Below are 14,712 nucleotides of genomic sequence, written 5' to 3'. Positions count from 1 at the left end.
GTAACAAAGTTACAAAGATCAAGTTGACCTCTAATGAAGAAATGTGAAGAGACATCCCCCAGCCAACCTGTTTGTGAAAGTGGGAGTTCCACCGGTGTTACACACTGAATTTGTTTTCAGACATTTGCAGTATATAATTTTTTCTTCTCTAAAAAATACTGTTTGTCACATGGGATGGCTCTCTGGGAAGGTCCGGAGAACAGACACTTAGGATGACTCCAGTGATTTAAAAATAGAAACTATCAATAAAACTTGTTTTTTTAAAAATTTGTCAGTCTGGACTAGTTGATTTCTTTTCTGTGCTCTCCTTTTGAATCCAGAGGGTAAAGATCACATTCACCCTTAGGGGATGGTGGAGTGAGAAGGAATTAAATGAACTGGTGAGAAAAGATGCTCACAAAGTGTAGAGAAGCCAGAGTGCCTGGACTTGAGCCCAAGGAGGGCTTTGGACTTGGAACTGGGTCTGTGTGTGCCAGTCCAAGTAGGAGCTGAGCTGAACTGTGAACCTAATCCCCTCCTCCTTCCCCAGAGAGTGGGTAGTGTAGGGGGAGGAACATTAGTCCTCCTTCATGCTCAGGGAGTATGTTTGTTTGGTTGTGATTATGTCTTTAAAGTAAATATTTTTTTGTAAAATCTAATCTGTTAGTTAAATGGAACTGGGGTGAAAGGGCTTATACTTGGGGGAGCACCATTGGTGGAGGCTAAAGACATTTGCAGGGAGCCTGGACATCCCCAAACTCCTTAAAGTTTATCAGGGGACCCTGGAGGAGGGGTAAAAAACGTAATAAACCTGGTTTTCCAGGCAGTGGGGGGGAGGGGCAGGATGTTGTATATAATACCATATACAAGCACTTTAAGGTTTGCAAAGCATTTTACAAATGAATCTCAGTATATCTTCACAATAACCCAGCAAGGTAGGTGCTTGTTATGCCCAATTTTGAGGCAAGAAAACTGAGGCAGGTAGTGGTTAATTGACTTGTCCAGGTCACCAGCAGGTGTGTCTGAGGCAGGATTTGAACTCAGCTGCCTCTAATAGATGTACTACAAGAGCAAGGCATTGGGATGGTACAGTGAGTGAAAAAAATACTTCTACAAACCCACTTATTGTTTTTCAATGTTTTTAAAGATTGATTTGCTAAAAAAAAAAAAAGTCAATATCTTATCAGTGCTTTCAGAACAGATGACCAGACTCAAATCTGTAGACACATTTTAACAAAAAAAGTATAAATATCGGAGAAAGAAGAGCACATGCCCACACCCAAACACACACACAGCTCTAGCAGACGCCAAAGGGATATTGCACATAATTGAAGCACATATGTAAATTCTACTGTTATCTTAAGTGAAAAAGCAATAAAGCCTAATCCTTATTTTGTCAAACCTCACAAGATTATAACTTGAAGATTTAGTGGGCCTCTGTGAGATTTGGATTCATGTGTCTGGGGTGGAAAATAAAAGAAAAACTTAAGCCTTGAGAAGATCAAAGACTTAGGTGAACAGTTGAAATCAGGTCTGGTTGACCTAAACTGATACAGAGGACAAAAAGAAAATGTTCTTTGAAGTTCTCAATCTGAAAGATGTTGAAGAAGGAGATAAGAAATTTGAAATGTTGAAAAAAATCTTTTTTCCTAAAAAATTCCTTCACTTCCCTCAATACTGTTTAACTGCTGGGTTTTCTTTTTTCCAATAAATATTTGCTCATATTGCTTCATAGTTTCCCATACTAGTATATGTGTTAACTAAATGAGTCACCTATGCAAAGAATTTCCTGTATAAGGATCCTAATGTGGGATAAATTCCTATTCGTTCTCAGTTAAGTTGTACTATATTGAAAGAGCCAAAATAAAATACATAATTCAATTTTGCATTTGCCCATGCACCTGGGCTATATGTGTCATTTAAATTTTAACAATGGACATTCTTTTTTAACTTAACATTTCTTAAGACTTATCTCAAGGTTTTCACAGCTCACTAAAAATTCATATTTTAGACATGTCTCCTGACAAATGCAGTATTTGCAGAAAAGGTAAGACATATACAGTTTCTTCATGATAGAACTTGATATGTATTGGATAATATTAATTTGACCTAATATTAAGCTGAATTTTAGACTTCCCATTGATACTGCCTTTAAGGTGCACTGTCTAGCACTTGATCAGTCTTCTCATGCTGCCAAAAAGTAAAAACTATCTTCAGTAAAAAAAAAAAGTCATTCATTATTCTTTAAATTGATGAAGAATATCAATACAAATGAAGTCATATGTACCAAAAATTACTATTATTTTTATTTTTAAAAATAGATTTTGATTACATGATATTGAAAGACTTTTCCATAAACACAGCCAATGTAATCAGAATGAGAAGGAAAGAAGTTGATTGGGAAAAATCTTTATTATCAAATATCACTAACAAGGGTCTGATATCCAAGAAATATATATATGTATATTTATAAATATATACACACATATCTAGTTGTCTAGATAAGAGCAAAAGCCATTTCCTAAAAGATAAGTGCTCAAAGGATATGAACTAAACAGTTTTTAAAAGAATTCCATACTATTAACAACCATAAAAGAATGCTCCAAATTACTGATACTGAGAGAAATATAAATCAGAACGACTCATGTTTCACTTCATGCATTGCAGACTGGCAAAGATGAGAAAAGATGGCAATAGTCCATGTGGTAGGAATCGTGAAAAGATACACTAATGCACTGTTGGGGGAAACTACGAATGTCAGGCAACTAAGTGATACAGTGGATAGAGCACTGGACCTGGAGTCAGGAAGACTCATCTTGAGTTCAAATCTGTCCCCAAACTTTTACAAGATGTGTGACTCTGGGCAAGTCATTTAACTCTGTTTGCCCCAGTTTCTTCATCTGTAAAATGAGCTGGAGAAGGAAAGGGCAAACCAGTATCTTTGTCAAGAAAACACTAAATGGGGCCACAGAGTGAGACACAACTGAACAATATCAAATTCATTTGTCTAGCTAGTCTGGAAAGCAATTTAGGATTAAAGAAATTTCCTCAGAGATATGCCTTTAGGAAGTCAGTGACAAAAAAAAAATGCCCTATATAGATCAAAGTATTTATAGCACCTAGAAACAATGCTCATTGACTGGACAATGGCTAAAAAGTTGTGGCATATGATTATAATGTATTACTGTAAAGTGAGAAACAGTACAACAAATATGGAAAAACATACAAAGACTTGTATGATCTGATGTAAGAGCAGTTAGAATAACCAGGGAAACAATATACACAATGACACAACAAAAATGAAATACAACAATGAAACAAATGAAAACTGAATACTGTCAAATCATAATGACTAACATGAGAAGACACCTAATCCTGCTTCTTTGCAGCTCTGTGGGACCATAATAGTGGAACAGTACTGTCAGACATTTTCTTAAGTCAGTTTAGCTGAACTTTTTTCTTTTTTAATTTTTTTTAAAATTATGGTAATGGGGAAGGAAAAGGTAGTGGGAAATATAATTGATGCAAAGACAAAAGATATCAATAAACATTTTTTGAAAAAGAAAGACTTAACTCTGATGCAATTGTGACAAGACTGATGATGAAGCATGATTTCTAGTTCTTGGTACAGCAGTTCATGCTTAACTAGAAGTATAGCTTAAGGAATATATTTTCAGGCATAGCTGATATGTAGATTTCTTTTGCTTAGCTATACTTGTCTCCAGGAAGGGCTTCTGTTTGGGAGGGGCATTGGACAGTTGTTGGGTAGTGAGAGGCACACAGATGAGTAGTTTTCTTATTATTTTGTTAAATTTAACATATGCTTTAAAAAAAAAACAATGTAATCTCAGTTTCATATACAGTCCTCTTTTCTGTTCTCTGCCTATTGAAATGTTCTCTTTTTGTTACATATTTGGTTTCTAATAAGAAAATTTTTAAAAAATAAAAAAACACGATGTTTGTATAATATGGCTTTTACAAGCACTTGTAACTTATGTATCATAATTCTATAAACCTTTTTAACTTTTTAAGACTGATTGCTTTCTGAGACTATTTCCAAAAATTGTTAAAGTTTAAAATGAAATGTGGCAAATTTATTCCTTTTTTTTCCTTCAGACATCCACTCTTTCCATTATTAGCATTGTTGTTTGAAAAATGTGAACAATCTACGCAAGGCTCAGAGGGCACAACTTCTGCCAGTTTTGATGTAGATATTGAAAATTTTGTTAGGAAGCAAGAAAAGGAAGGAAAGCCCTTTTTTTGTGAAGATCCAGAAACTGATAATTTGGTAAGTAAAAATTAATGTAGTGAATCAATGTTTTTATAAAGCAATTTAAACAGCATATATAGTGATTAACTTTTTAAATCCACCTTATTAATGATATGTCCATAATCTTTATGAAACATACCTATTCATCCCTCCTCAAGCTTCCCATGTCACCACTGAGCTCTCAGCTAAGAATTTTGCCTTGTATTTCACTGAAAAAATGAGGCCATTTTCCAAGAGCCTGCCCACTCTTCTCCCCTCCCCCTCTTGTCACATTACCCAGATGTCCTCTACTACTGTCTGTCCTTCACCCGTCTCCCACGAAGAGGTGACCCTTCTCCTTGCTAAGTCACATCCCTCTTCCTGCAGAATTGATCCCATTCTGTCCCATCTTCTTCACTAGATTGTTCCTTCTGACATCCCAGTCACCCATAATCTTCAAATTCTCCCTATCTACAGACTACTTCTTTGCCACCTAGCAACAAATAAATCTCTTCCTCATTCCCCCAAAACACCCTTACTTGATCCATCCATACTGTTAGTTAATATCCCTTTCATGGTTAAACTCCTTGAGAAAACCCTCTACAGCTAGTGCCTTTACTTCTGTTTCTCTCACTCTCTTGTTAATATCTGCCTTTTTTTTCTACTCACAGAGCTTGTTCTTAGTCCTTCCATTCTCAGAGGACCATGACTATTTAGCCTTAATTGACTTCTTTGCAAAATTTCTACCCATTGCGTTTTCTTTGGGAATCAAATAGACAAAGTTTAATCCTTCTTCCACATGGCAGCCCTTCATGTATTTGAAAGCATGTCAGATCCCCACTCTAGTCCTTGAATTTTCTCACAAAAAATACACCTTCTAACACACGGTGCATATTGCTGCCTCACTTTCTCATGGTTTCCCTGTTTGTTCTGCATGAGATCTGCAGGACTCCCCGGTAGTAGGTTTCATCCTACCAAAGTCTCAGTGAGGTCAAATGTGTTTCTTTGTGTCCTAATCTCTGGGTTCCTCTTGCTTGTTGTCTAACCTCTAGGGGTTTGCGTAGAGGCATTTTGAGGCCAGAGATTTTCGTAATTATTGGATTTCATCTTCTGAATATTTTACTATCTGTTGATTATAGCTGTGGTGTCTACCTCTGAGGAATATACAGAGGCAGTCTTTTCGTTTTCACTTACATTTTAGTTTAAAAGGCTTTGGACTAGATTTGCAAGGTTTCAGGAAAATACATTATTATAAGCATTGTTAGGCATAGTCCATCTCTGGCCAGGAATCTGTCATCCCTACATTTCAAACTGTGCTCTAGGAGTCTTCGTTACTTTCTTAGACACTGCAGGTATTCAGTTCCCAAATCAGCTTTACTTCTCCTTTGCCTTCAGTGGGCAGCAGTGAGGCAAGTACAACCTGTTCCCCTGTGTTTTACAGCTTGGTTGTCTCTAGCTATACTTTTTAGGTTTCTTCTGGCAGTGTCATTTATGTCCAGGTAACATCAGAAGCATAGGTAGTTGTCACACATTTTGATAAATCTTGCAGTATTCTCTGTTATGTCTTGGTTATATACCCCAGGTTGATGTAAACCTCTTTCTTTTTTTATCAGGTCAGCAAAGAGCAGCCTTGGTACTGCTGAGCAGGGAACTACCAGTTACTATTACTCTTCTTTTCCTTTTCCAACTTTTACCAAGTAGTTTCTTAATTGATAACTTCCTCGCCTGCAGTATAGTGTTCTTGGAAAGACAAGCAGCTGCTTCTTCTTCAACGTCCAGTTTCCCATTTTTAGAAAGTGCTTCAAATCTGCATTTGAATTCCAAGTTTAGAGTTGTCCTTTTCCTTCTGTTTTTTCATCCACTCACCAAACTCCTGACAAGTGATGTCTCCTGTGTCCTACATTAAATCCCCGCCCCTCCCCACCCCCACCCCCGCTTTTAATCCTTGCTTCTGTTTCCTTTAACAGTACTTCATTCTCTTCTACAAACTGGAGGGTGTCAAAACATTCTTGAGTTCCTTAACCTTCTCCAGAAGGGAGATTAACCTCCATTTGAAACCCATATAATAGTCACTCCACAGTGACATGAAATTGTTGTATAATTTTTCCTACTTTCCATACTGGTTCATATTCTCATCCTTGTCCTTTTTTAAAAACTGTTTCTGGATGTTTATACCTCAAAGGTAAGCATCCAGTGAAGTTTTTATAACCAGTTATTGCCTTTTAATTTACAGAACCACTTATCTTCTTTCTCAATTCTCAATACTAACTCCACAGCCACACCTTACGTTGCATCAACCTCCCATTTGTTTCATCTGGTTTTAGGGAGCTAGTTTGCTCAGTGGATAGAGCATGGGACTTAGAACCAAGAAGACCTGCCTCAGACACTAGTTATGTGACCTTGGCCAAATCATATCTTAGTTTCCTCATCTGTAAAATATAATAGGAACACTTATGTCACAAGCTTGTGTGAGGATCAAATGAGTTAACATATATAAAACACTTTGCAAACCTTGAAAGACTATATAAATGCTAACTATTGTCATCATCATCATTTCACCAATTTGTCTCACCTAATAATCCTTTTTAGCAGTTTCTTTTACCTATAATTGTCCCTGTTATCATTTCTTATTTATCTCATGTGGTCACGATATCATTGTTTTACTTAGACCAAGCTGGTTTCCCTTTAAGAGGACAAAAAAGGCCATCCTCACGATTTTGTCGGTCCTGTGTGATTTCCTTTTTGCCCGAGGCATTAAAATGTCCAGCCTTTAGGCAGTTAGAGTCCTGAGGTTGATGGCATTCTCACTGCCATGTGATAGGTCTCTCAGACTCAGCATTGCTGCCATAAAGAATGGAGGGTGGAGGGAGGGAGAAAGAGAGAAATATCCTCTATCTGGAGCAACTTTTCTTCCTTGTTGATCCTTTTTTATGGTTGACTGAACTTCACTTTGCCAGTTATTTTGCACCTCATGAGTGTCTCATTTTGTTTCATTGCCAAGCCTGAACCACTGCCCTGGCCTGAGGAGACCTGTCTCAGAGCACCTCGCTTTTCAAAACTGCCTTCTCTTTTTCTTTCTCTATTCTGTCTTCACGTTCTATTCTTTGATCTTTTATGACCTCTTTAATTATTCTTGATCCTTCTCTTTCAGCCCACATTTGTGTTTACAGAGTATACTCCTTCAAGTTTTTCTCAATTGTCTTTGAATTTTCCTCCCTAAATTCAATCTTTGACAGACAACTTTCTCCCTCACTAACCCTGAGGTTCTCTTTGTTGTTCATCCCCCTTAGCATGTCTTGAATAGTGGACAGGGATTGAAGCTACAAGGGTTATCTCTCTGCTTAGTCCAAGAAGGGGGCATGGGAATTTGGAGTTGGCTTAAGTGCATTAAAATGTGGGCTATCCCTTTCTTTTTCTGCCCAATTCAATTCTGACCTATCTCAGAACTGGGTGGGATTTGATGAGGATAAGGTTTGATAGCCTGTCTCCTGATGCTGACATGAATTCATATAACTTCAAAGACAAACCATGACAAATCTAGCATAAAAAGTTAGGGTCAGAATAGCTCACACACTAACAAAAACAAAGAGGTTTATGAGGGTGCCATGAGTGTAGCACATGCTTGGTAACATACAAGAATAAAGGATGCTGCTTTGGTTAAAATACTCTAGTTAGGGCCATAATGCTACATCACATTGTGTCTATCCTCCTCTAGTCAAGATACCACCATACTAAAATCTTCCTGTGCTTTAGGGAATTAGGGCTTGGAGGGTAATCTCTAGCTGATGTTCTGGCCAGACTTGTGTGCCCCACTTCCCTGGTCTACCAATCAGATGCTTGTGATATATAATGCCAGATTTTTGTAAGTCATTGTGGGGCTCTTAATGCAAAAAGGTGACCGTAAGGAGGAGTGTCACCAGGAACATTAGAGGTATATCATACATGATGACATTTTCTGCATAGTTACCAATGCTCATCACAGGTCAGAAGGAATTGCTTTATATCATCATTCATTTAATGTTCCTTTTTTTAATTTAGTATTTTATTTTTCCTAGTTACATGTAAAAACAAATTTCAACTTTTATTTTTCAAATTTTGAGTTCCAAATTCTCTCCCTACTTCCCTCCCCACCCCTTCTCATTGAGAAGTCAAGCCATTTGGTATAGGTTATACATGTGTAGTTTTGCAAAACATATCCATAACAGTGGGGCAGCTAGGTGGTGTACATTCTTTCTGAGGCTACACTCTGCTTTTCCCCCTATTCAAGTCCTGGGTAAATCATTTCAGTTGTATTCTCTACTTTTAAGTCCCTTGCTCCCATATTCTGTTGCCAGTCTCATCCTGCCAGACCCCAACTTTGGATTACTTCCATCACCCCTTACCTTTTCATGTGTTGCTGCAGAAAGCTAGGGAAATCATGAAACTGTGCTTACTGTATACACTACAAATTTACATTGTATAATATCAACTCAGACTTTTACTGCAGCTAGGCAATCATTTTACACTTCCCTAATTAATTCACTATTCCTCTCACCACTGACTTTTCTTTCTCTTCAAGCATTCCGTGGCACAACCAGCCCCAACCTTTTCAATCGAAGACCTCTCCTCATACTTCGCTAAAAAAGTTGAGGCCATTCACCAAGCATTCCCTCTTCACATCACTCAGATGTCTTCTTTTATTCTTTTAAATAATATTTTATTTTTCTCAATTCTATGTAAAAACAGTTTTTGACATTGATTTTTAAAAATTTTTGAGTTCCAAATTCTCTTCCTCCTTTCCTATCCTTCCCCCTCCCTGAGACAGTAATCAATTTGATATGTTATACATGTGCAGTCATGTAAAACATTTCCAGATTAGTCATGTTGTAAAAGAAAACATAGACCAAAAGGCCCCCCCAAAAAATAAAGTGAAAAATAGTGCATTTACACTCCACCAGTTCTTTCTCTGGAGGTGAATAGCATTTTTCATCATACTTCCTTGGAAATTGTCTTGGGTCATTTTATTGATCAGAACAGCTAAATCATTCACAGCTGATCATCATATAATATTGTTCTTATCGTATGCAATGTGCTCCAGGTTTTGCTCATTTCATTTTGCATGTAAGTCTTTCCAAGTTTTTCTGAAAGTATCCTACTCATTATTTCTTATAGCATCATACTATTCCATCATTGTTTCTGTCTAATAAAAGATGTAAGTTCATGAGCTGAATTATGTTTTCTAATAACATATTCCTTTATTGTTGTTTAATCTGTCCAACTCTCTGTGATCCTATTTGGAATTTTCCTGGCAATGATACTAGAGTGATTTGCCATTTTTCTTTCCAGCTCATTTTACAGATGAGCAAACTGAGGCAAAGAGGTTGAAGTGACTTGCCCAGGGTCAAGCCAGTAAGTATCTGAGGCCAGATTTGAATTCAGGAAAATGAGTCTTTCTGACTTCAGGACCTGTGCTTTATTCACTTGCACCATCTAGCTTCCCCTAGCCAACAGCAGGGCTTGATAACATTTGTTAATTGACTGATCCTTATAATAAAGCTAGTACAGTTAAGTATTGGAAGTTTTATTATTCCTACAAATGAAGAAACAAGTATGGGATGTTGTGACTTCCTCACAGTCAAACTTGTTGTAAGCCACAAGGCCAGCGTTCAGACCCAGGTTTTCTGACTTTGCAATGAGTGCTCTTCATTCATAGGATAGGAATGTAGTATAGTGACACATTGTGCTGTTTCAGTCATCCTTCTTCTGCCATTCATTACCAGTCTTACCTTAGGCAAGTCCCTTAACCTCTCTAACCTTCAATTTCCTGATTTGTATGTAAAATGAAGCAATTGAACTAGATGACCTCTAAGGTCCTTCCAGCTTTAAGATCATGATCCTCTGACTTGTATTTCTGATTTTTTTCTTTTTTTTTGCTTGTAGATGGTAAAAGCAATACAAGTTCTACGTATACATTTACTCGAGCTTGAGAAGGTTAATGAACTCTGTAAAGATTTCTGCAGTCGCTATATTGCTTGTCTGAAAACTAAAATGAACAGTGAAACTCTGTTGAGTGGAGAACCAGGAAGTCCTTATTCTCCTGTGCAACCCCAGGTACAGTTAAAGCTAATTCGAATGGGATTTCTTATTAACTTGTACCAGTTAGATGTGATATGGAAAGAATCTTTGTAGTTTATTTCCTTGTGATATTGCTGTCTTTGTAAGTTCACGTTATTTTTGGAAGAATAAAGTAGATTAATTCATTGATATGCAGCATTAATTACAAAGATGTGTCTCAGTGCATTAATAGTTTGTTTGAATATTCTTGACACCAAAGCACATGAATGTTTTTATGTCAGGAAAAAAAGGGACAGCATAAAGTACTTTTAAAGTACCAGTGGTCTGCCAGATGGTGATCTTTAAAGAGGTGAGTTGGATTTGAAGTGATAAGAATTATAGTGGTATTGATAGACTAAAGATCTCTAAAGTACATAGGAATCTATAGTGACATTAAGGACAAGGAAACAACTTAGGAAAAAGCTACGTTAGCCTATAAGTCAGTAATTAGTTTTATAAAAAAAGTAGCCTGGAAGAAATAGGGCACTAGATGTCATTCTAGTTATACATTTTACACTCAAGGCAAAAGACAGGAAATTCAACTAATATTGGGGATTTAGGACATGAAAAAAAAGCACTAGCCTTTCTCTCAGTGCTGATAGAAATTCAGCTTCATGTCCCAATTTATAGCAATAATTGGTTATAATGATGACTTTAAATCATCTAAGAAAATGTGTCTGTGTGTGTGTGTGTGTGTGTGTGTGTGTGTGTGTGTGTGTGTAATAATATAGACCTTTCCATCAGAAGGAGTTAGAAAAAAGGGCTGGAATTTTAAAGGGTTAGACTTTCCATTATTCCTCAAGCATTCTTAGATATGGCTTTATCATGCTATCTGATAAAAAAGATTTTATATCTTCTGAAAGCTCCAAGTTAAGAGTACTAGATTTTATCTGAGAATACCACTTTACTTGCCATTTTTCTTCCATGGCTGCTGGACTCTCCTCATTATAGACACAAATAAGTTCAGCAGTGTCATTCTGGTTATGCAGACTGTGAACTCTCCACAAACTCTAGGGTAGCCACAGGTTGCCTTTGAAATATCCTGACAGTGCCTTTCAAATAGAGAATCCTTGCCAACACTGAGGCTAGAAGGATAATTTTGGATTTCCCTAGGTATTTGAGCTATTTTAGAGGACTTCTGGTTGACTTGATTCAGTTCTAAGGATGTCTCTTGAGCAGTTCAGAATTGCTGAGGGTCTTGGAAATTTTTCTGATGTTATGTAGTCTCTAAATCTCTAGGCTAGAAATGCATTCTTTCTAGTATATGAAATGATTCTTCTGGGCTTTTTCTGGTCCAAATTCGTACCCTAAGTAGATATCTAAAGACTTTCAATGAGTATGACATTAGTACTTGGGATCCTGGGTCTCAAATGTCTTTATGTTAGGACCCGTAGAGGGTATAATATTAGTAAGAAAAAGGTCATTAAAAATTTAACTGATACTTAAGCTAATTTTTAATAGCTCAATAGCTTAAGCTATTTCTACTGTTTACAAATTAGTTTTATCAGAAGAAAAATTGTTAAGCTCCTTTTATTATATGACTCTAGACCGCACAAATCTCTCCACTCTGGGAAATGGTGTCAATAGCCACTATGAGTAGAAATAATTTATTAAGAAATATATGACCCTAATTTTTTTTAACATGAAGACCCAGAGCCAGACATTTGACACACTGATGGTTACTATATATTTAAAACATAGTAAAGGAAATTAAGCTTTTAGATTTACATTAAAATTAAGTTTAAGATTTAGTCAATGAAGTTTTCATTTTAGTTTTTAAAATTTAATTCACCAGACAAACATCTAGGGCAGCTTTTATTATGCCTTTTTTTACAGTGCTACATATTTTTTGTTTTTTGGGTTTTTTCATTGTATGAGTACTCCTATGATTTTGTTTCCCTGTCAAAAATATATATTCTTTGGGTCTTTTTAGTCCATAGCTAGTATTAATCCAGTCTCTTTCAGTAGGGTATATTTGGACCTCTTCTGGTTGGTGTATAGGACTAACCATGTTTCACCTTTTATGTGACAAAGATTATGTTTTGTTCTTGTGATGAGTTAGCCTGTGATTTTTCTGGTTAGTATTTAAAGTTCTTGTACTGACAGTGTCTCAAGGATGTGAAGTATGATAACACTGCAAATAACTTTTACAGTAAGCAAAAAGGAATCTTTTAGAGTGCTGACTTTTTAAATGTTTGTGCCTTTGGAGGCCCATACACTTAATGTATTTAGGGAAATCACTCAGAACATTTTTAGAATTCTTTTGGATTGCCTTTCATTTTAGAATATCGTTAGTAGTGGAGTGGTAGCAAATCTTTTTATGTTGAAGGTAGATTTGGTTTTCAGAAATATCCCTAGACTTTGGAGGGAGGGATAGGGTCCTACAGTGGTGGGTTTTTTTTTTGGCACAGCTACCAAACTGTGAATGATGGCTATATCAAAAAAGGAATTTATTTTTAAATATATATACATATGTATAACAATCCTCATTGCTTTTTAAAACGTATATGAAAATGGTTCAATCTGTTTTCGGATTAACTATTATCTTTCAGTTGTTGCCAAAATCAGTGCTTTTTGAAGCCAACGTAGTATTGGCTACCGTGTTTCATGGTCAGTAAATTTTGAATCTGTGTTTGTGTAGTGATATTTGTTATTTGCTTTATCATTTTTATTAACAAGCTTATTAGTGTTTGCTTTAACAAGTGCCTCTTTCCGTTGTTAATGACATGGATATGCTACTTTTCCATTCGTTAAATCTTTTTCTTGAATAATAATTGCATTTTTACCTTGTAACTTTTAGCAGATTCAAAGTGCCATCACAGGCACGCTCAGTCCCCAAGGGATAGTGGTGCCAGCGTCAGCATTGCAACCAGGAAATGTAACTATGGCAGCAGTGGCAGGTATGACACTGAGAAGAAGTCAGTTGGTTTTATTTCATGTGATAGGGTGTTTTTAATATTACATAACTGAGAAATAACATGAATTTTTCTTGTTAATAACTTTTCATTTGTAGTTCCAGATGTAGCATAACTGAAATGAATGCCTTACCTCTTGTGCTTGTTGTTTATCCAATATACTTTATGCAAAATGATTTTTTCAACTAATCAGAATCTGAAAATCCTTAAGGTTTCCGTAATTCTCAAAAATGTTATATCGCCGAAACTATCCACCATTTTCAAATCATTTAATTCATAGAGGGATAGTATTGCAAGCTAACTTCAGAGTCAAGTAAGACTCTGGAGTTCAATCTTCCCTCTTATTTTCTGGCTTTGTGACTTTGACTTTCCCAACTGAGTTGCAGTTCTCCATTGACAGAAGGAATCCCCTTATTAGGAGTTCCTCATACCAATGAAATCACAAGTCTAGTTGAAAAAAAAGACTTCTCTCTGTATTATTCTGTTGATATCATTTGGGATTCAAATATGAAATGAATTGCTGCCACTTCTTAGGAAATACAGTTAAATTAAAATGCATGACTCTAACATTAAGAATACTGTGAATATTTTAATAGCACAGCCAAAATAGATGCAGAAAGACTAGCTTATTCTATTCTGTTTCAAGTATTTGAAGTAGTGATTATAGCTAACTTAAACCCCTTCTTCCAGGATGATGGTGATTCTACTTTTGTACTTTTATACTCAGTAGGTTGATTGGTAGCCATAAGCCTATTTTGCAGCTTGCTTTGTTGCGGCAGCGCTTATTTCTAGGGATAATAAGGACAGAATAGGTAGAAAAAGAAGTTGGAAAAAAGAAAAAATTGGGGAGAAGAGTAATCAAGATCATACAGGAGAACAATTCACCTAGATTCCCTCTCGTCGTTGGCAAGATAGGTTTCTTCATTTCCTCAGCCAGTTGGAGACAGTGGAAAGAGCCCTTTTTTCAGAGTTAGCTCTGCTTCTTACTGGCCATGTGGTCTTAGGCAACTCACTTCATCTTCTAAAATGTACAATGTACAGGAAAGGAGGATTTCTCAGGGAAGATTCATGTTGTGCAGGGTTTTATTTATAAAGTTAGATTAGAAATAAGACTTGCCTCCATCCTCCTCAGTTCTCAGTTTGTGATAGCTGAACATTTGAAATATTTTGTATTTTCAAGGAGTTACAAAACCGATGGGAAAAACAGGTGTTTTGTGGATTTTCTGTGAGAAAAGTCACATGAGCAGAGTTTAATTTTCTACCTGAGTACCTTCTACATGTAACTGAGTAGTACCTGCTCAATAAATAGTTTTGTTAAATTACTTGATTTTAATTTAATTTTAATTTTAAGTGATCCATTACTTAGCAATTACTGATATATTAATATTGATCAGTATAAAAGGCTGCTTTGCATTATAAATAGGTATTTAGGCAGTAGCAAAGCAAATCTTGTAAACATGCAGACTTAAATTTTTT

General features: G+C 36.2%; 2 protein-coding genes across 8 annotated transcripts in view; one reads left to right on the top strand and one right to left on the bottom strand.

Annotated features, from left to right (window-relative positions):
* Positions 1-14,712, bottom strand: part of LOC140507015 (uncharacterized) — a 101,304-nt gene that overhangs the window by 18,309 nt on the left and 68,283 nt on the right. The window lies entirely within an intron of this gene.
* PKNOX1 (PBX/knotted 1 homeobox 1) overlaps positions 1-14,712 on the top strand; it is a 171,982-nt gene that overhangs the window by 103,132 nt on the left and 54,138 nt on the right. For 6 of the 7 annotated variants that reach the window (XM_072614857.1, XM_072614852.1, XM_072614855.1 and 3 more), the window contains 3 exons: positions 4,096-4,267; positions 10,148-10,318; positions 13,122-13,221. In XM_072614857.1, the coding sequence (XP_072470958.1) occupies positions 4,096-4,267; positions 10,148-10,318; positions 13,122-13,221 (443 nt within the window). The remainder of the gene's footprint in view (positions 1-4,095; positions 4,268-10,147; positions 10,319-13,121; positions 13,222-14,712) is intronic. The other variant, XM_072614853.1, reaches the window with a different exon arrangement.

Source organism: Notamacropus eugenii, chromosome 5, assembly GCF_028372415.1.
Source record: "Notamacropus eugenii isolate mMacEug1 chromosome 5, mMacEug1.pri_v2, whole genome shotgun sequence".
Lineage (NCBI taxonomy): Eukaryota > Metazoa > Chordata > Mammalia > Diprotodontia > Macropodidae > Notamacropus > Notamacropus eugenii.
The sequence above is the reverse complement of the archived record's forward strand: the minus strand, read 5'-3'. Positions and strand labels throughout refer to the sequence as shown.